Source organism: Rhodamnia argentea, chromosome 4 (assembly GCF_020921035.1).
Source record: "Rhodamnia argentea isolate NSW1041297 chromosome 4, ASM2092103v1, whole genome shotgun sequence".
Taxonomy (NCBI): Eukaryota; Viridiplantae; Streptophyta; class Magnoliopsida; order Myrtales; family Myrtaceae; genus Rhodamnia; species Rhodamnia argentea.
The window spans coordinates 15,972,493-15,992,988 of record NC_063153.1 but is presented as its reverse complement, the minus strand read 5'-3'; the positions used below and the strand labels follow the sequence as shown (position 1 = coordinate 15,992,988).

The 20,496-nt window shown below is 40.5% G+C and overlaps 3 protein-coding genes across 8 annotated transcripts; 1 reads left to right on the top strand and 2 right to left on the bottom strand.

Annotated features, from left to right (window-relative positions):
- Positions 1–2,744: 2,744 nt before the first annotated feature.
- On the top strand, positions 2,745–8,508 carry LOC115756991 (potassium channel AKT1-like). 3 transcript variants are annotated; one of them, XM_048277319.1, is made up of 12 exons: positions 2,745–3,106; positions 3,347–3,712; positions 3,798–3,855; positions 3,958–4,266; positions 4,446–4,691; positions 4,803–4,901; positions 5,100–5,132; positions 5,238–5,423; positions 5,558–5,752; positions 5,856–5,931; positions 6,981–7,864; positions 8,495–8,508. In XM_048277319.1, the coding sequence occupies exons 1-11, from the start codon at positions 2,901–2,903 to the stop codon at positions 7,823–7,825; spliced, it is 2,619 nt and encodes an 872-aa protein (XP_048133276.1). In that variant the 5' UTR covers positions 2,745–2,900; the 3' UTR covers positions 7,826–7,864; positions 8,495–8,508. The 3 variants fall into 3 exon arrangements, with proteins under 3 accessions (XP_048133276.1, XP_048133275.1, XP_030552895.2); XM_048277318.1 differs by lacking the exon at positions 8,495–8,508 and having other exon boundaries at positions 6,981–8,067; XM_030697035.2 differs by lacking the exon at positions 8,495–8,508 and having other exon boundaries at positions 2,844–3,106; positions 3,798–3,859; positions 6,981–8,067.
- Positions 8,266–13,980, bottom strand: LOC115756992 (boron transporter 4-like). Of its 2 annotated transcripts, none has more exons than XM_048277320.1 (14): positions 13,355–13,980; positions 12,183–12,287; positions 12,006–12,088; positions 11,739–11,931; positions 11,513–11,651; positions 11,258–11,423; positions 11,003–11,169; positions 10,695–10,868; positions 10,493–10,588; positions 10,280–10,396; positions 9,827–10,137; positions 9,246–9,525; positions 8,948–9,085; positions 8,266–8,609 (listed from the first exon to the last, which is right to left on the bottom strand). In XM_048277320.1, the coding sequence occupies exons 2-14, from the start codon at positions 12,284–12,286 to the stop codon at positions 8,571–8,573; spliced, it is 2,007 nt and encodes a 668-aa protein (XP_048133277.1). In that variant the 5' UTR covers position 12,287; positions 13,355–13,980; the 3' UTR covers positions 8,266–8,570. The 2 variants fall into 2 exon arrangements, with proteins under 2 accessions (XP_048133277.1, XP_048133279.1); XM_048277322.1 differs by having other exon boundaries at positions 8,948–9,082; positions 13,355–13,977.
- Positions 13,981–15,637: 1,657 nt separating this feature from the next.
- Positions 15,638–19,843, bottom strand: LOC115756980. 3 transcript variants are annotated; one of them, XM_030697009.2, is made up of 7 exons: positions 19,709–19,843; positions 19,265–19,569; positions 18,498–18,583; positions 18,252–18,398; positions 17,656–17,779; positions 16,085–16,371; positions 15,638–15,828 (listed from the first exon to the last, which is right to left on the bottom strand). In XM_030697009.2, exons 2-7 carry the CDS (start codon positions 19,467–19,469, stop codon positions 15,736–15,738), a joined length of 942 nt encoding a protein of 313 aa, XP_030552869.2. In that variant the 5' UTR covers positions 19,470–19,569; positions 19,709–19,843; the 3' UTR covers positions 15,638–15,735. The 3 variants fall into 3 exon arrangements, with proteins under 3 accessions (XP_030552869.2, XP_048133285.1, XP_048133286.1); XM_048277328.1 differs by having other exon boundaries at positions 19,265–19,625; positions 19,709–19,778; XM_048277329.1 differs by lacking the exon at positions 18,252–18,398.
- Positions 19,844–20,496: the final 653 nt, after the last annotated feature.

The following is a 20,496-nucleotide window of genomic DNA, read 5'->3' as shown; positions in this document are numbered from 1 at the left end:
TAATAAATGATGAAATTGCCCTTCTTTGAAATAACGAGGACACTTTTAATTTTTATTTGAAATTTTCCCTAAAAAATTATCTAGAGAATTTCTAAAGATTCTCGTTTTCCTCAACCGTTTTTTAATCGGTGCATATAAACACGAACATTATCCAAAGGAATATTTTGTAATATTTCCATGTGGACGGATACCATTTGTAACGAGTCAATCATATGTCAATAAGGAATCCACGAAATTATTAATATTTTTCCACTTAAAAAAAATATTTAATCACATGAGTCGCTAGTCGAGTAAGCATGAGTGAATCACTAATAACACAAGGAAAAATTTCAAAGAAAGATCTCAAGTGCTATCATTTTCTCAAATAGAGATCTAAAATAGATATTGTTTTAAATAAAAGCCTAAATTGCCATTATTTTTTCAAATAATAGTATGAAGTGGATCTTATTCCAAATAAGAGCTTGAAGTGGCAATGTCAATCTTAATTAAAGGTCCGACCTTTAAGCTAGTTAAGGGCATTTTCGTCTTTTATATTTTATTTTTTTCATTTTTTCCTTTTCTAATTTCTTTTCACCAATGGTGATGCTCGCTCAAGCTGGGCGAGGGTCTCCCTCGTAGCCCACAGGTGACCCTCGCCCTAGCAACATCGACCTCGAAAGCCACATGCGAGGGTTGGCCTCGCACAGATCTAATGAGGGTTTGCAAGCCCTTCCCTAGTCGCCGGTGAGGGTCATCAAGCCTTTATCAACCGCATCAAAAGGAAAAAAAACTTGATAGGACAAAATATTTAGTCGACCAAAGCATGAGGCCCTTATTTGAAACTGTCATAGTCATTTCAGGCCCTTATTTAAAATGATATATCTATTTCAGATTCTTATTTGAAAAAATAAGAACAATTTATGTCTTTATTTGGAATTCTTTCATAACACAATAGCTTCGTTGTGTCCAAGTGAGAGAACATTGGCTAGGACGTCGTGCAGTTACAAAAGGGCCAAATACGTTTATACATCGTAAGCATCGAAAAAATGGACAGAAATCTCCAGCACCAGCAGCACTTCCGGATTGTCCCTCTTAGTACACGTGGCAATCTAAAGACTGCACCATATTTACTCATTTTTCACCGACGGTTATCGAGAGGTTGGAGAATTCATTCTCCAATAATCGTTAACAAAAAGGTATAAAAGTTATTGGAAAATTTTCAAATAAAAATATAAAGGTCTTCATTTTCTTAAAAAAGAATATGAAGTAAATTTTATTTTAAATAAGGACTTGAAGTGTCATCATTATTTCAAATGAGAGCATGTGGTGAATATTATTTCAAATAAGGACATAAAATTTTGACAAAAAAAAGGGTATATGGTAGTTATATCAGTCCAAAAAAAAGCCTCTCACTAGTTGGTTAGGAGGCATTTTCATAGTTTACTTTTTATTTTTTATTTTATTTTTTCCCTTGTTTGTTTTTTAAGAATTGAAAAAAAAAGAAGAAGAAGCTAAAAACAAAACAAAACCACAACCAAGAGGGCTGCCTCCCGCCTGTGTGTGTTTTTTTTTTTGTATTTTAAATTTTAATTTTTTATTCCTTAATTTAATTTAATTAAAAATTAATTTAAAATGTATTTTGACAAATCGGGCCCTTATTTAAAACAATCATAACCACTTTAAGCCCTTATTTGAAATAAGGATAGCACTTTAGACTCTTATTTTAAACAAAAATCACTTTATGCCCTTATTTGAGAAAATAATGATATTTCGAACTCTTATTTGAAATCTTCCCATTGGTAATTTACAAAGTCTACACCTCACATAAGGAAAAATTGTTATTCGACTCTATGTCTCTCTCGGTGTTACGTATAATCAGTGCATTGAAGGTAAAAAAAAAAAAACATTTAGTGTGCTTAAAGAGTACCCAAAACACCCCTTTAACAAGGCCCTTAGACATATAAGTCACATTTAAAGTAATTAACAAGGCTTTGGCACATTGTGTCGCAAATACTGATTTTGTCTGTCCTATCTCTAATTTTCGTTTTTCCGACTTTTGCTTTGTCTTTTTACAGAGCACGGGAGTCGAACCCCGTACCTATGATACTAACATTCTCATCCCCGATCCCTTTATCAATAGAGCCGCATATCTATTAGCCCATACTCCTAGGCTAGAAGAAACATCTTCCAACCATGGCTCCCGTTGATAGATTGTCATTGGTAACTAAATTCAAATTGGGGCGGCGCTTATATTCCGTAGCCATAAGTGATGGAGAAAAATACGATCCTAATTGTAATTACATAATTGCAACACTTTGGAACTGTTCAAAACTAGTGCGAGGCACGTTAAACGTTTCACAAAAACTACAACACTCATTTTATTTTCCACATGAAGTATGTCGAGAAACTGTGTCGAATATTCTTTTATCGCATGTCGGCACAACTCCGCACGTAGTTGTTCGGAAGCTGCCCCCACCCAGTTTGTAATGGTGTCACTTTTAAAAAATAAATAACCAAATATTCAACTGTTCATCTCTTATAAAATTTTATTTTTTTTTTACCACACAGCACTTTGCCATCGAGTCAATGTCAAAACAGATTCTTAGTATCTCTAGAGTGATTATTATTATTATTTTTTTGGTAGGGAGTGGAGCTGGACAACCCTTTCTTATTTCATATGTTCCGTTTGGCGGATATAACAAGTCTTGGCCCGAAGGAGGGAAACACAGACGGATCCAAATGCACTGTGCAGCACGAGAGAGAGAGAGAGAGAGAGAGAGAGAGAGAGAGAAAATGTTCTTGATATAAGAATGCAACGACAACCAGCCCAACTTCTTGTCTCGGATCAAAACAGGGGGGCCTCTTTCTTGTCCGAAGATTGTCTGTTGTAGCGTGAAGAAGAAGAAGAAGAGGAAGAAGAAATGGAGGGTTTGATCCCAAACAGGGGAGGAGTTTTGTGCGGAGTGTCACTCTCGGCTTGCGGTCAAGAGGAGACACAGGCCTTTTCGAGAGATGGAAGCAGCCATTACAGTCTCTCCACCGGCATTTTGCCTTCCCTTGGCGCCAGAAGCAACCGAACCGTTCGGCTTCGCAGCTTCATCGTATCCCAACTCGATCACCGTTACAGGTGAATTTGGTGTCAACCCTTGTTGCTTTCCCTGTTCCTGGTATCTGTTCCATTGTTTTTATCAACTAAAAGGGTGATCTTTTCTTAGTTCCTCTGTTCTTTGTCTAAATTGTGAGCTGTGATATTTCTCTGCTCACATGGTTTTTGATGTTTTCTCGTGTTTTTTATTCTTCAAAAATGTGAGTGGTCGCCTCAAAACCATTCGGATTGGAGATTTCGGATGAATCTTGTTGTTTTCAGGATATGGGAGAACTTCCTGGTTCTTCTGGTTGTTTACACTGCTTGGGCGTCCCCGTTCGAGTTTGGCTTTCTCGAGAAGCCAAAGTGGCCATTGTCCATCACTGACAATGTCGTCAATGGATTCTTTGCCATCGATATCGTCCTTACCTTCTTCGTGGCTTACCTTGACAAAGCCACCTACCTACTTGTTGACAACCCGAAAAAGATTGCTTGGAAGTACGCGAGCTCATGGTTCGCCTTTGATGTCATATCGACCATTCCCTCCGAACTTGCTCACAGAATCTCACCCTCGCCTCTCCGGAGCTATGGCCTATTCAACATGCTCCGCCTTTGGCGTCTCCGAAGGGTCAGCGCCCTTTTTTGGAGGTGGCAATGTGTTTTGCACAATGAGTCTCTTTATTCTGTTGTATATATGCAAGCATCTGAATTTTGTCTATCCTTCTTTTATCAGAATGGAGAAAGATAGGAACTATAACTACTTTTGGGTCCGGTGTGCAAAACTCATCTGTGTCAGTATCGAATCCGTCATTTGCAATACCATTTTGATATAAAAGCAATGGCCTTCTCTGAGGTTGTTGGTGTCTCATAAGGATTCGCATTTCTTTTTGCAGGTTACTGTGTTTGCAGTCCATTGTGCAGGATGCTTCTATTATCTTCTTGCCGCTCGTAATCATGACCCGGCAGGAACTTGGATGGGGAAATCCATTCTCCAGCAAAGCTTGTGGATCCGGTATGTGACTTCGCTTTACTGGTCTATCACTACATTAACAACTGTTGGATATGGTGATCTGCACCCAGTGAATGTGAGGGAGATGCTTTTCGACATATTCTACATGCTTTTCAACCTCGGTTTGACGGCATACTTGATTGGTAACATGACGAATTTGGTCGTTCACGGTACGAGTCGCACCAGAAAATTTGTGAGTAAAATCTCTCCGTTCTAAGGTCTAACTTGGTACTTGAACGAGCAGACAGAGCACTTTCTTTTTTTTTTTTTTTTTGGTCGAAGACAGAGCACTTGAAAAGAACTGATTTCTATGAGTAAAAGCACTCATGACTTCAAAAAATGTAAAAAATGTATCCTACAATCCTGTCCCAGAGGGATACAATACACGCTGCCTCAAGTTTTGCTCAAAGGAACCAGTTGCCTCCTCGGCTACAAGATCAGATGCTTGCTCATTTATGTCTCAAGTTCAGAACAGATTCAGAGGGACTTCAGCAACAAGAGACTCTCGATTCCCTCCCGAAAGCCATTCAATCCAGTATCTTGCATTATCTTTTCTACTCTATTGTGGACAAGGCGTACTTATTCCGCGGCATCTCAAATGACTTGCTTTTTCAGCTGGTAAAAAAGGCAGAGTTGCCACCTCTAATGATTTCTCTTGATTCTAAATTTTACTTTGTGTTCTTAGTTATTTTTCTTAGAGAGGACCTTTCCTTGTGTATATACATCAAGGTCTCAGAAATGAAAGCCGAGTATTTTCCTCCAAAAGAAGATGTGATCTTGCAAAATGAAGCACCAACAGACCTCTACATTCTCGTCACTGGTGCTGCGGTACTTGCTTTCTCGCCCTAAATGTGCAATTGTAAATCTCAGGTTACTTCAGAAAATCGTGGGTAGAATTTGATGGGTTTATCAAATTCTTCACTTCGGAGATATTAGCTGTTTTATTCAATGGTCATATTTTGAAGTTCTTTTCCTTGTCTGGTGAAAAGATATCCTTAATAGTTCTTTTAACTTGATGTCTGGCAGGATCTACTGGTTCTTAGGAATGGAACTGAACAGGCATGTATACTTCTCAAAACATCAATACACCATTGGCCACTTAAAATTAAAAGAAATTTCTTGTAGGCTTTAACAAAACATATGAGTGACTGTAAACTGATGCAGGCTGTTGGAGAGGCACAAAGCGGTGATCTTTGCGGTGAGATTGGTGTACTTTGCTACAGGCCACAGCTTTTCACATTGCGAACGAAACGATTGAGCCAGCTGCTACGTATAAATCGTACCACATTCTTCAATATTATCCAGTCTAACGTTAGAGATGGGACCATTATCATGAATAATCTCCTTCAGGTGTGTATGCCGGGAACGCTCCGATATGGCAGCCCCTGCCATTGTCTTCTCAGTTCAAGTTCGCTCAACTTTTGATCCAGATTCCTGGATGAATTTGACCGTATCCATTTTGTTTTCATTTCTGTGTTGGCCAGCACTTGAAAGACCTCAAGGATCCGATCATGGAGAGCGTTCTGATTGATGCAGAGAACATGCTGGCACACGGTCGATTGGACCTGCCTCTCAGTTTATGCTTTGCCACATTGAGAGAAGATGACCTGATTTTGAGCCAACTACTGAGACGCGGCCTAGATCCTAACGAATCAGATAACAGTGGGAGGACACCTCTGGTTCGTAGAATTTACCTGTGGTCTTTGCCTTGATGTTACTTTCTACAGGTTACCAACTCTCTTTTTCTGTTCCATTTTTCTGTTCCGTCTTTTGTGAATCCAGCATATCGCAGCATCTAAAGGAAGCGAGAATTGCGCGCTCCTCTTTCTGGATTATGGTGCAGATCCTAATAGCCGAGGTTGCTCTTTTCTTTTAGTTTCTGAAGAAATTTTTTGCTTCAAAATGTATCCTTTTGTATGTCCACTACTTCCTGTTGCATATTACAAGGTGCTTATGAATAACCAGATTCATAAACTAGAGTTTTGGTGAAACATGAGGGTAGGACGCAAGCTAATTATCTGATTTGGCCTAGTCAATGCATCAGTAGTTGAAGTATAAACCCCAAACAGCTTTCCAGAATACACAATGTTAGTTAAGAAGTTTTGGGGCTTCAATGGACCTTATCACCTCTCTATCATTCGAAAGGACGTATTAATGTTCATACAAATATGAACCCAACTTGAGGAAGCATCCCTTTTTGGATATCAATCCTGACTTTTTAAGTTAGCTTTGCTGCAAATCAAACCTGACATCATTTTGTGCAGTTGTCCACTTGCATTTAGTAAGCAGTTATATTGAGATGACTCTAGGCACAGTGTTAAATATAGAATGGTGGATTTGCTCATTCTTTTTTGCCAATTATGGCCACCACTGGCACACATGATATGGTACTAATTCTATTTTCGTCTGCGTTCGATATAATGAATTCACATGTGGAAGTCCTGGTTGACTTCCTCAAACTATTGTTCTCAGCATGCAGCCTGATGCATGAAGAGGAACAAAGCTAGGACCTTGTTTCCATCACTTCCTTCTGTAGCTGTTGTAGACTTTTGTCATACAAATGGATATACTGATTTTCTGGATGAGAAACAGTTTTTAATGCCAATTGCTTATGGCACACCATCCATTATTCTCCATAGCTGTTGCCTTCTGGTGGTTTTATATATTCAAAGAATGATAAGTCAACACTGACAATTGCCTTCTTTAGACACAGATTATTCCACCCTCTTAGCAAAACTTTAGGTGGTCATAAGACTAAATTATTTTGTAAAACCCTTGAAACCGCCGAATCATCCTCACATGTCTGACTGCATTAACAACCTTGTTCATCCGGTTTTTGCAACTGAATTTATTATGAGCATATCGGTAGTCAATGGTTGCTATCGGCTAATTGAATTGGAATTGCAGATTCAGAAGGAAATGTGCCTCTTTGGGAGGCAATAAAGGGCGGTAACGAACCCGTGGTCAAGTTGTTAGCAGAAAATGGTGCTAACTTAGTTTCTGGAGATGTGGGTCAATTTTCATGCACAGCAGCAGAACAGAATAATGTGGACTTGCTCAAGGAGATCGTTCGTTATGGTGGGGATGTTACGCTTCCTAAAAGCAACGGGACCACGGCTCTTCATGTCGCTGTTTCCGAGGACAACATCGAAATAGTGAAGTTCCTCTTGGATAGAGGGGCAGACATCGACAAACCGGACATCCATGGTTGGACACCCAGAGATTTAGCAGATCAACAGGGACATGAAGAAATAGGAATTCTTTTTCAATCTTTAAAAGAAACTAAAACGCCGCCTGCCATTAGTAGTGAACCCAATTTGCCTCCTCCATCCCAAGAGGGAAATGTGGATGCTGCTTTTGGCCAAAGCCGTCCAAGGAGGACAATTAACTTCCACAATTCCTTGTTTGGCATTATGTCAGCTGCACATAGCGGTGAGAGAGATGTGCTTTTAAGCATTAACTGTCATAAAAATGCCAACAAGTCTATTGGGGCACAACCGGCCATCCGTGTGGTTGTTAGTTGTCCTGAAGTGGGAGACATTGAAGGGAAGCTTATGCTACTCCCGGAGAACTTTCAGGAGCTATTGAAGATGGCACATAAGAAATTCGGGCTTACTCTGCTCAGAGTTTCAAGCAAGAATGGAGCTGAAATTGACAATATAGCGGTTATTAGGGATGGCGACCATCTAGTCTGTTCAAGCAAGGAAGTGAAGGATAATTTTGCCGACAGCGATGACAAGAAGGTCCAATAAGGAAGTGCATAGTGTTTGTCCTTCCGAATCAGTATCTATGTCAGCATCTTAGTCCAATGGGGAGTCTGTTATGAATGTTTCCATTGTTTTCTTCATGTTCTTTCACTCTTTTTACATGAATCAATGCAAGGAACTGTACATATACTCTTCCCTGCCTGTTAAATGTGTGAAATCTGAAGAAAATTCATGTTATACCAAACTTCGCTTGTTCTATTTGTTTCTAGCAGCCAAGTACATGTTTTTGACAAACAAAAGAGCATTCTTTTCCTGCTATTTGACTGCTGCTTATGCACTCGAACCTTCTGTGTGGTACCTTTCGCTGGTCATGACTACTTCAATCGACAATTCATCCTTCCCTGTGATGACCTTGCTCCTCTAAGAGCCATCCAGCTCGGCAAAACCACGACAACAATCAGGGAAAGCATAATACAATGATGTCATGAACTTAGTGCCTTAAAATAAATGCCACATACAGACGTGAATCTTTTTCGTGCGTGTGAGAGAGAGAGATTATTGATGAATGATTTAGTGTACATAACATGATAAAAGAATCCAATGTCTATCTACAAGATACATTTTCTGGCAACATTTTCGGACCCTCTGAAAAGCTGGCGAAAGAATGTCATCTAAGAGCGTGCTGCTACTTCCCCCGTTTGACATCGGGGAGAGGGACATGAAGAAGAAGATACTCTTTTTGTGCCTTTAGTTCACAAGAATTGACAGAGGAAAGAACCAACTCTTCCAGTTAAGAATCTCTTGGTTGTTCCTCATCCTCTGGGAAAACCTGCAATGACAGAAGTTCAAGCATTTCTGTAAGACTTGCTGTCAGAAGAAAACTCACAAGCAGTTAACAGCAATTTAATTAGGAAGAGGTATATCGTCTTCTCATCTTCATAATGGATTCAGCAGGTTCATCAGAAACAGTTGAAAAAAATTAAGCGCGAGAGATTGACTTCAATGTTGTTTTCCCAGGTTGTTCCAAATTTTATCGGTTCGTGGTTAAAGCTGTTGTCTTGTTACGGGTGACCAAGCCTCTCATCAAGTGTATCTCAGCTCTTAGTCTCCTACAAATGGCCTGAGAGGGCCGTCACGAAGAACATTAATACAACATTTCGCACTTACCTGAACGAATTTCTCATCGAAGCTTACTGATCTAAGCTTCAATTCTCCTCTGCTAGTGGTAATCTCATCCAACACTTCTGAATCGGATATATCCATGTCATCATTCTCTTCTACGGAATACTCTCGATCTACGCCCTGCTAATAGAGGACAGTCAAAAGTGTTGCTCGCTGCAATTCATGCGAATAAATAAAGCACTTCTGCCTAGCATAATTCGGGATCATTGTATTCTGTATGTCATAGTATCGTTCCCGTGTCGAGATGACTAGTGCAGGGTAATTGCAGAGAAAATGTACATACCGTGAGTGAGACCCCATGTCTGCCATGGGCATTACCAGGAATTTCTTCATAGCCAGCTGCGTCCAACTCATGAAGATAAAGCGGGTGGAAGAACTTGGGAAGTATGTGCTCCCTTATGCTTACTAGAAGAAAGAACGGCAACGGGAACAATATTCCAGCTACGGGTATCCAAGTGACTCCAAAACATACTAGAAGATACACGAACTGGAAAAGCGTGAAAGCAGCAATCCACTTGAAAGGCACGGACTCAACGAATGAAGCGTGTGCTCCTTCCAATATCCTGGTTGAAGTAAAGAGGATTCATTAGTATGTCAGTGAGACAATCGGGGAAATGCTCAATTACTAATCATCTCAATGTTTCGTTCAGTTTTGTCAGTAGGTTGAAAGGACTTAGTTGAGCTGTGATGCTGTGAATTACATTTCCAGGGCATTAACAATGATCACACTGCACTAATTTTACAATTCTAATGAGAATTTAGACACAGAAACTGCCTGTAACATTTATTTCCTAAATAACTAGGAAGGCATAGCATTGAACCAGTGAAGGTGGCATGGCAGATGACCGTTAGGCGGTGACTTACTTGTATCGCCGTCGCGGGGCGACGAAAAGGAGCAATATTCTCTCCCAGAACTGGTTTCCAGGAAGGCTGTCGATCGCCATGTACGCGAAATAACCCCAGAGAACCGATGTGGGTATCTTTTTTATCACGGGCATGGCTAGGAGCGATGCACCCACGAGAAGCGATTGCAACAGGTTGCTAACTCTTTGCTCGTTGACCCGGACAGGCAAATGCGCGTCGATGTGCTTCGTGAATTCACCATCCACATTGTCTTTGTCTTCACTTCTCATGAAGGCATCCTTCAATTGCTTTAACTCTTTAGCGACTGATGGCTGGAAAAGGGAAGTACATTTCATTATCTCAATTAAGATCTAAACAGGGGTACTAAACAAATTTGTCTTCCTCGTCGATACATTTCAAGAAAAATAAGGATCCGGTATCAGGCAGTGTCAGTTTCACGACAAGAGGACTTACAACAGGAGTAGAGTCCATTTCCACGAACACCTGCTGCATCTTCCCGTATATTTCGGATTTGCTAGCCTTCTGTTTCATGCATTCCTTGGCACTCTCTACCATCTTCTTTCTGATCAACTGAAAATTTCCAAGAGATTACAAGAGCTGCATTGACCGGTTGTGTCATTGTTCCTAATGAAAACGCGCAATTCTTTCTTTTGTGCATCGACAAACCTGTCTCTTGAGAACTGCCAGACTCTTAGTATGCATAGGGGACTGCGGGAGGACGCCATTGGATGGTGGAAGTCCAATCAATCCACAGAGCAAAGTCTACAGTACAAAAAGAGGGGGGAAAAGAACATGAAGCTGCAGATATATGTGTATCGGCATTTCAGTTAAGTTAACCAGAAGGAGCTCCTCAGATTAGGTTTTGTACCATAACCCCAAGAATAAGTATGTCGTAATGGTAAGCAGATGGATTCTTGAGGTTGAATTCCTTCTGCTGAGCCATTTGTGAAGCAACGCTGTGGTCGAAGAAATATAGGCCGGCAACCATCACGGCTGGTATGAAAGCAGCGAAAATGTAGGCCAGGGGGACCCTGCCCATATCCTACAAATCAACAAGACGAGTCTTGCAGTCATGTTGGCACAGTCGCCATTCGGAAAACGAACAAACTCTCCTCTTTGTTTACATGTCCAGGCAAAAATATAAATCAATCAGCGCTATTGAAGATCCATTCGTACCTTGATAACTGACCAATGATGCAAAGATGCCGGATCCCACGGTAGAGGACTGAATAGCCTCCTGGGGACTCCAGACGGAACTGCCTTCGGCACGCTGAATGCCAATGCCGACCAAATTAACACCATTAACGGAACCCCATAATCCGCAATGAAGCTTCGGAACCACCCTTGATTTTAACAAGCGTAAAGTTTCAGCTCATGAAAGACAAGTGATGTCTTAATTGAATGCTTCCGTTCTTCACTGAACGTACATACCTGTGCCATAGGGCCAGCTCCTCGCCCTTCTGCTTTTCAAAGCAGTACAAACTAAGCCAAATGTGAATATTATCCCAAGGAGCCCGTTCACGTACCGCCATTGGAAATGGTATTCCTCGGCAGATGAGTCTTCGGCATGAGGAACGTGGAATTCACTAATTACCCCCTGAAATTTCGGAGATCAGTACAAGTTCAGAGCAACATCTTCCTTATAACTTAAAGAGAAAGGTCTGTTTTAGTTAATGCAGATATTACCTTTATGGCCTCTTGAACGAACAGAACGGCAATCAACATACCAAACAGCTCCCCGGCAATCCTCGTGAATTTGGTAATGATCTTGCATGTGTTGAAAATCGCGAGAAGAAAGAGGAGGAGAGCGGTCCAAGTACAGACCCTACAAGGACATTATTGGCCTTAATAAGAAGTGAATAATTCAACTTTGTAGTAGAGAATGATGATAGAAGAGGGTGATTCTCGTTACCATCCTGCCCAGGCCAAGTATAGCTCTTTCCCAAGATCAGGCCGACCCTTAGCGAAACTGTACAAGTAAGTGTACATTATAACGGTAGGCTCCGCCACTCCTAAAATCAACAGTGGCTGACCTCCCAAGATTGAGTGTATGACGCCACATATGGCCGTCGAAGCCAGAGTCTCAACGGTGCTCAGACTTCCATCTGAAGAAGCAGAGAGCTTTTAGAAGAAATGTGAGGATTATCGTCATAGTAGAGGGAAAGACAAGACAAGTTACCGGTTTCTCTGCTAAGCTGTTCACCGAATGCGATAACGGGAAGAGCCGATGCAAAGAAGACATAGGTGGTTGGAGCCATGATCCTGAAATAGACCAAACCGAACAGGATTTGATGATTCGCTAAATTTCCAAAGATAAGTCAAGAATTATTGCGCCAAGCAGGTGCTGAAACGCTACCTGGCTCCACAGCAAACTCCACTAGCCCAGTCTTGCTTGTAACATGCTTTCCTTCCTTTAAGGTCCTGTGTAATCCCCCTAAAAGGAGTTCTTATGCTTTCCATGCTGAATTTGCCAAAAGATGAATCAGATAGGGAAGAGAACAGTCAAACAATAAACATTGATGTTATGCATATCCATGCTGTTGAGTCGACTGACTACTTTTATCGTCTGGAGATGTACAAGGAGGGACGAGAACCCTTCGACAACTACATTTAACTTCATTTGTGCAATGGCTTCTTTTTCCCCTTGTTTGGGCTACCAGAAGTAATCAACATCAGAACTAACGTGTAAATAATACTTTTTATGCTCTCGTCATAAGAGTCTCTAGTCCTTCAACCTCAAGCAAAAATTACTTTGACACTCAAGAATGCTGAGCAGAGCTAATGCAGGGCCCAGCAGGAAAGCCAATGCCAAGTTCAGTCGCTCTTCTATTTTCACTAGTCCAGACAACAAGAATGATGAAGCACATCGAATTCAGATGGCGATTGTAATCAACAACAATCAGTAAGGTTCACATTTCACATCAGCCAAGCCAAGATGGAAAGCATAATGAAGATCTTGTATCCGCTTTTTTCCTTGCAGTTTTCTTTCATGGCTTGATGTGTTTGAAAACTAAATTAAGCAATAAAAATGGATGCAGGGTTGTTTCTGTGATTTACTTATTCCCACAACCATACCAAAATGTCGCTGGATGAACTTGGAGAGTCAAGCGAAAAAGTATTTCGAAAAATTGATCTTGGAGAAGATATGAATAATTGAGGAAGGTGGAAATGCCAATGAAGACACCCCTGTTATCATTTTGTCCGTCGAATGCAGATCCTCATCTCAGAGAGATGCTTATTACAATTCGTTCATATCAGAATGCATGATCTGTCCTGTATCATGCATCTAGACCTTGAAGATTTCACAAACAACTGAAGAAATCTAAAACAAAGACAAAACGTTAAAAAGAGAAGCTTTTCTAGGAATTGCATGTGGTGACATGAATGTTCCAATGCTGCACAGAACAAGATTTGTGCCTACAAATGCGCCATCATCCGTCGCGGATCAGACAATGAAAACTCAAAACTCGAGAAGATTGACAAGATGAGAAGACGGATCGAGAATCACCCTGGAAAAATTTCACGTACCCGGAAATTCGACGCCGATCAATAGGAGGGTGATCGGCGTCTTACCCACCGATGAAAATCAAGAACGTGTCAGGATGCCGGTAACAATGTTCCTCAAGACATGCAAAACCAAAAGGTACAGGAAAAAAAGGGGAAAGAGAGGAACGTGAAGTTTATTATGGGCAAAAAAAGGAACTGTCCGCTCATTGTTTTTTCTGGTAATTTCGTATTGCCCTGGCAGATTATTAGCTAGTGCTTGGGCAGCGTCCGGTTCTCTCTCTCTCTTCTTCCCCCTCGCTTTCTCTCTCCTTCCAATGATGAATAGCGCGCGAGTTGGCAGCAATGTCTTCAAAAGGAAAATATATACAGCTTGTAGCAATCGAAGCTGAATCCCGCCGCCACACGGCGTCCTGTCATTGGCCCACGCAAGCCGAGTTCATGCTGTTCTATGCTTAAAATTCCTGTCTTTAATTGTATAAACCATGGTATAATGCCTTCCATTCTAGAAGCTCTGTTCTAATTATAGGACTTACAGAAAAAAAAGTACGTGAAAATAGGAAAACAAACTCCTGCTGCTGCCGCTGAGTGAGACCATTATTCTGAACTTATATAGCAGCAGCATTTTGCTTAGTCGATAAGGATCGTTATTCCCAAATAGTGTACGACGTCCTTCATGGATTAAATGGGAAAAACTGAAGTTCAATCACAACTAAGATAACACGACATATCAATATCTCTACATTGTCAAACCCTGCGATTGCTTCGCGGCGAGTCTCAATTCGATTCAGGCCACGACAAACGTCTAGCGATAATTGAGTAGCTCAGCGGAACAGACATCTTTGGTGTACAAATCTCGCGACAACGCAGGTGCGGCTTAACCACAAAGATTTCTTAGTTTACCCACTATTCTCCTCATATGTATATCGCATTAGATTAGACGGCTGTCTGGATCCGATAAAACCATGTCCAGAATGGGAATACATCTTCTTCTTCTTCTTCTTGTTTTTTCAAGAACAGATGTGATTTGTCCCGCAAAACGATTTTAGGAACCTGAAGAACATCCAAAGAGGACGGGACAAGTAAAGGATTGTGAGAACTCAGGAGGGAGAGACGGTATTTCCATGTGAAGCTGGTATTTTTGGCCAAAACTAGAATGGTGAGTCAGATACAATGGGAGAGACGGCCTTTTGTCCTGGGGGGAGCCGGCCAATATTGGGGTGTGCTGATGGTGAGTTTTAAGGGGCAATGCCAACAGGTTTTCTTTGTACCCAAGAAAAGAAAAGGGCCGTTCCTTGTGAAACCAGACTGAGAGAGACACAGCCTAGCAGAGTAGACAGACGCAACAAAAATAGAGAGAGAGAGAGAAGATATGTTAGTTGGGCGGAACGTGCAATGTGTGCATTTTTTTAAAAGTGATCGCGAACGTTGCATGACATCCGTAGTATGAATGAATTAGGATGACCCGTTGGTTAATGTTGCAACTTCAACTCCATACCCGAATTCCTAATCAGAGGGATATATTAGGGCGGAAAAATGAATTTCCTAACCTAAAAGTGGAAGAAAATATTTTTCCAAATTTCTCGAAAAGTATTACTTTTATCATGAATTTCTTTTTTTCCGAAACAAACATGTCCTCAGATCTCGTAATTCGGCAAGTAAAAGCATATCAAAGTTGATTCAAAATACCAAACAAAATGTTCACCCAAATTGGGGGAAATTTGTTAATTGAAATCAATTAGTCCAACCACGTTCTTTGCGGATTTAAAACGTGGTTTCGGACAATCCTCCCTAGAGCCCCACTAGTTCTTTGGGCAGAATTTGTTTCCCAAAACTTCTTGAGATTTTGCGCCTAATCAAATTTTCATGCTACTTTGGCCGAACACATGAATCATACCTTGGAATGCGATGATCGCTCCTCTGTATGAACAAGGTGAAAGAAGAGAGGCGCAGCTTCTACATCTCTCTCTGCAGTCTCATCTGTGGAGGGAGAAAAAACACGAAGCTTTGCGCTAAGAAAACCATTTCATGCAATCCTACATTCGCATGCAATGCTTGTCCTTGGAATCTAAAACTGACTCGAAATAAGCAATAATTACAATTAATCCCAGCACAAGACGCTACTTTTCAATCGAGGGAAATCTCGGTGACAGAAGAGGTTCTATGTTAACACAAAAAGTTCATCGATCGACGAATGAAATAGTATGAGTAGAGCGCTTTGGCTGTCATGTACTAATTGCTGCTTCCTTGAGGACACCGATAAGGGCAAACATGTGCAAAATGAAAACAATAGGACGATAACTGGTGTGACAATAAATTAGAAAGGAATTCCATTAAAACAGGAAGTCTGCAAAAAGGATTATAAGTTTGGTCCGCATGCTTATTGCAAGTCAGATTTGCAAATATTACAAGAGCTTTAGAATTCGTAGCCGCTCTTCATGTTCTGGATCCAACTTAGGTGGGGAATAACAGCCTCGAAGATCTTCCACTACGTACTCCTGCGAAATTTTAAGAAATTGAACATGGACCATAAGCAGCAAGACCTTAATTGAGAAACTCAATAGGCCAGCTAAAAGCTTGGAGCTGAAGACTTTGTGACTGCAGGTAGCAAAATGGGAACCGTAAACATAACCCCATCTAACATTCAGAGCTACTAGCAACAGTATTTGTTCCAAAGACATTTTGACAATATTAGCATCAAATTTCTCATCTAGGACTATAGTTTAGAAAATAAATAAATTGCTCAACTTGTACCTTAGTGAGTTCCCTCTTTGTAAGGATGTGGTAGTGTCTCTGCCAGATCCTTTGGATGGCCATAGTCGCTGCCAGGAAACCATAGGCAATGCCAAGGATCGCAAAGATCACAACGAATACGACAACAAGAGCAAAGCAAGCTTCCATAGATGCTGGAAAGCAGTCCAAGATGCCCCACCCATAACAGCAGTTCTGGCACCCTGCCATCCTTGGATCATTGCCATTTAGGGAGGAACAATGCAATATAAGTCCAAAGAATCCAAGCAGCACGAAAAATGCCAGTACTCCTGCAGAATCAATGGACACAATCAGAAAATGAGTAACAAGTCTGGCCAGTCAGTAATGACCTTTAGTTTTGACAAAAAAATAATAATACCAATAATGACCTTTTTAGTTGGGCATTTCAACCAAGATGAAAAAGAATGCAGTTATGCAAACTCCTACCAGAATATAGCATATATCTCTCATATACCAACAGCATGTGAGAACATATCAAATGCCAAGAGATGTTTCCTTTCGAAAAGAGGCATTAACAAGAGCAGATCACCACAAAGAAAGGGAAAAACTGTGTCTGGATGCGGCATAGCTGACAAGAACAAATGTTTTTAGCACACTGTGAAGCCGAAATAAAATTAGAACCTCAAAGGATCAAATTCACTTGACATGTGATGAAAAGTCCGCAGTTATTTAACTATGTTTTTAAGACAAAACCTGCTCCACTTGGAAGAGCTGAAACATGATGCTCGAAAGATATCTGGTAGTGCAGGCATTACAAAAGAAAACATAAAACAAATAAGTACAGGATATCATATTATCAGTTTGGTTTTGATACTTTGTATCGTTACGGTCCACATGCCCAAAACCCATAAATTCAAACCAAATTAACCTGTAAGTTTAGGAGATGAATTAATCGCAACAAAAGCTAGTCCTGATGAGATGAGCTCCTCGTATAAGCTACACTATCTAAGGAGAAGTTTTTATTTCTCAGGTAAACCATTATTGATGGATTCACATCTGTCATGCTCTTTATGCTAATGCATTTGTTAGACTACATTTTTCCTATCTTACAGACACACACTTTAATTTGATTGTGATTGCACTCCTTTGGCTCAATGGTTATGAAGAAATATGCATTTTCTTATGATCTCTATAGTACATTCAAGGTACACAGTTTACTGCTAAACTTCCTATTCAACTTGATGAAAAAGGTTTCAATCCTAGCCGAACCAAAAAAAAAAAAGTCAAAAGTTATATGTTTCATTTGACTTCTTGATATTATTGATTTGATCTGGTTTGAAGGATGGACTTTTCCAAATCAATATGTTCAGTTCACTTTGGAGGCTGGTTTGAGAGAACCTCCAAACCATTTTATGAACTATGAGAGAAATCCGGAAGCCAACAATACTTCTATAAGCTGATTTCAATACCAGAATTCATCAGAAGTTGATACTAAAGCTACAAGAAAATATGCTATTGCAGGATACACAATATCAGCAATGGCAAGAAAATAAGGAGAATACTTCAATCGCCAGCCAAAACAAGCAATAAGATCATGAGTGAGGACAGTTTACCTATACAGTAGTAGAATGGAATGGGATGCTTGGACAGTATGCGATCCCACCCATCACTAAACGAGTTCCTAAAGGACCCACCTTTGTCCATTATGTAGGCAAAGCCACCAATCATAGAAATTGCCTGGAAACAAGTTACAAAAACATGATAATACAAAGGAAACATCTTTATTTTTTTCACCATTCATTCAATTCAAATTCAGTGGAGTTTAGCATAGACAGGATTAAGTACTGAAAGCTCCAAAACATTATGTAAAAAGTTCTTCCTCTTTTTTTTTTTTTTTAAATTCTTCTTCATCTATCAGAGGGGTGGCATTTTCCAACAACATTCGTCACGGAAATACAATCAGGCACACCAGGATATGGATTCATAACAATAGCAACACTAGCCCTTCATACAAGTTTCATAAGAAAACAACCCAACCCACCATACGTTCATAAAGAGGTATCATTAGTCTGAAGATACAAATTCATGTGATATCTGTTACAGAAACAAATGCACCCACCAGAGAAAGAGGAGGTGGGATGTGCTAACAGTAAATTTGAGAACATATCACAATTCCAAGTGAAAAGGAAAAAAGAGTAGGATCACTCACAGTTTGCACTGCCAAGAAAACAAGGAAGACATCTCTAGCTACAAAGAGTCTGAATTTAACTTTTCGCCAGGTATTGTCCTCGAACAATGCAACTCGAAGGTGAAACTGCGCTTTGCAAGTCGTGCAATGCGAAAAGGCAAACCCCTCCTAGCAGATCAACAATAGAAAATAAATTAAAATCCACACATCAAAAGAACTCATCCCAAACTCACATTTGGCCATGAAAGTCTAGACAGTATTAAGCACCTTAACTGAGCGCCAATGATCAAGACAACAACGATGGACAAACTGCTGAGTGCCTTTGCACATGCAAGGAGAGATTAATTCATCCTCTGCAAATTTAGAAATCTAATATCAGACTATAGGCTTAAAAACAATATAGAGCAACAGAAACATCATCTAGTAACAAGAAAGGATGCTAAATGATCACAAATCAAGAAGAGAGATGAACTATAAAAGACCAAGGTGCAAGCAAATTCGAAGATCACCAATCACGTTTAGATTTTGTCAAGCAGAATTATCAATGCGCAGGAAAAGGCCGCACCATCCAGTAAATAGGACTTGTAGTAGGTTTAGCCCAACTGCTTCTACAAATTTTATGGAATATTAGTCATGCAACCTTCATGAGATAATCCACAACGTAAAATCATCCTTTAGCTATCAACCTAACATTGAACTTCTCATGATCAAGCCAACAAATTTAATCCCCCAAACCTGGACATCAGAATGGGCACATTAACTAATAATGACCCACCACCACTACCAAGACAGACAATATCATTAACCAAACACTGAAACCCTACGGAAAAATCAAATTAACACCCTATACGCAAATTAATTGACCTTTACTCAAAAAACAAAACATCTTCCCAGCTCATGCAACACAATCTAATATTCAAACGCGATCCTATATGTTCTACTAACACGTTTAAGTTAAGGGTCCAAGCATCTGATGAATCATCATTTTGCAAATGAAAACGGAAGTCGAAGCATGTGCAGCCTAAAGGCTCCACCTGGTTCGCACTCGCTCTCCAGACAAATGCGGCAGCAAGGGACCGCCCCGGCCTCCACGTCATCATCGTCGCCGACGCGATCCCGATCATCCCTAATCTCGCTGGGGCTCCCAGGGGCCGAATCATCCTGGCTCTTCAGCAGAGGATCGGTGTCGCTCGCGCGCTGCACTCCGGGAGGCTCGAGCTGCACTTCCCCTTTCATCATCGAATCCCGAACGGTTCTCCTCCCGGAACAAAAAGAAAAATCCCAGCTCAGCAACCCTAACCAAGAGCGTCAATCGTCACCCGTGACCGATGATCGAACCCTAGACTCATTGAATTGAACAGAACAAGAACATCATTTCTTTCTTCGCCTCCACGCCTGGCGCAGAAAGAGTTCGCGAGTAATCGCTTCGAATTCGGATACCAATCTTGTTATTGACGTAGCTATAATCGAGAGGGTACCTGGAATGCGCAGAGAACCAGAAGCAACGTTGATGGTCAAGGTGTCGTAGAGAGACAGAGAGAGAGAGAGAGAAAGGGAAGGAGGAAGAAGATTTATCCACGCGTTTTGATATTCCCTACTTGGGAAGAGTATGAAGATTGACGTTGACTCATTGACTTACTTCAGTTATTATGAAAATGACCCCATACAAATTCAGATTTGCGGTATGACCCCGGACAAAAGGCTCTTGATAGTTTTATGCCCTTCTTGTCACGTGACGGAAGCACAAAGTCGGGCATGATAACCATTCTGATTTCGGACCAAAAAAATATATATATATATATATATTATTCTGATCACAAAAACGGTTTTAATAATGACATAAAATTTATATTTTCAGAATATAATTTATTTAATAACAACATAAAATTTTTATGGATGCAACGGCCAAATTTTGACAGTGATGACGAGTAGACGTGTCGAACGGGGTGAGTCAGGTCGAAAATAGTCCGACTCATATCGACCAATTTAACTCGTTTTAACCCATTTTCACATAATATAAGTTTAACGATCCATACCCAACCCTACCCATTTTGCTAAAATACTTATATATTTTTAATCCAATTTGAAAAAACTTATGTCTTATCGGTTTTTATTTTTATTTTTTACTTTCTTTTTTTACGGTTGTCGAATTTCCTTCTTTCTCCGTTGATCGGTGCCCAGACGGGGACATGAGAGAGAGGGAGAACACACACGAAAGAGAGGGAGTAAGCAATGAGAATAATTTCTATTTATAAATAAAGAATTA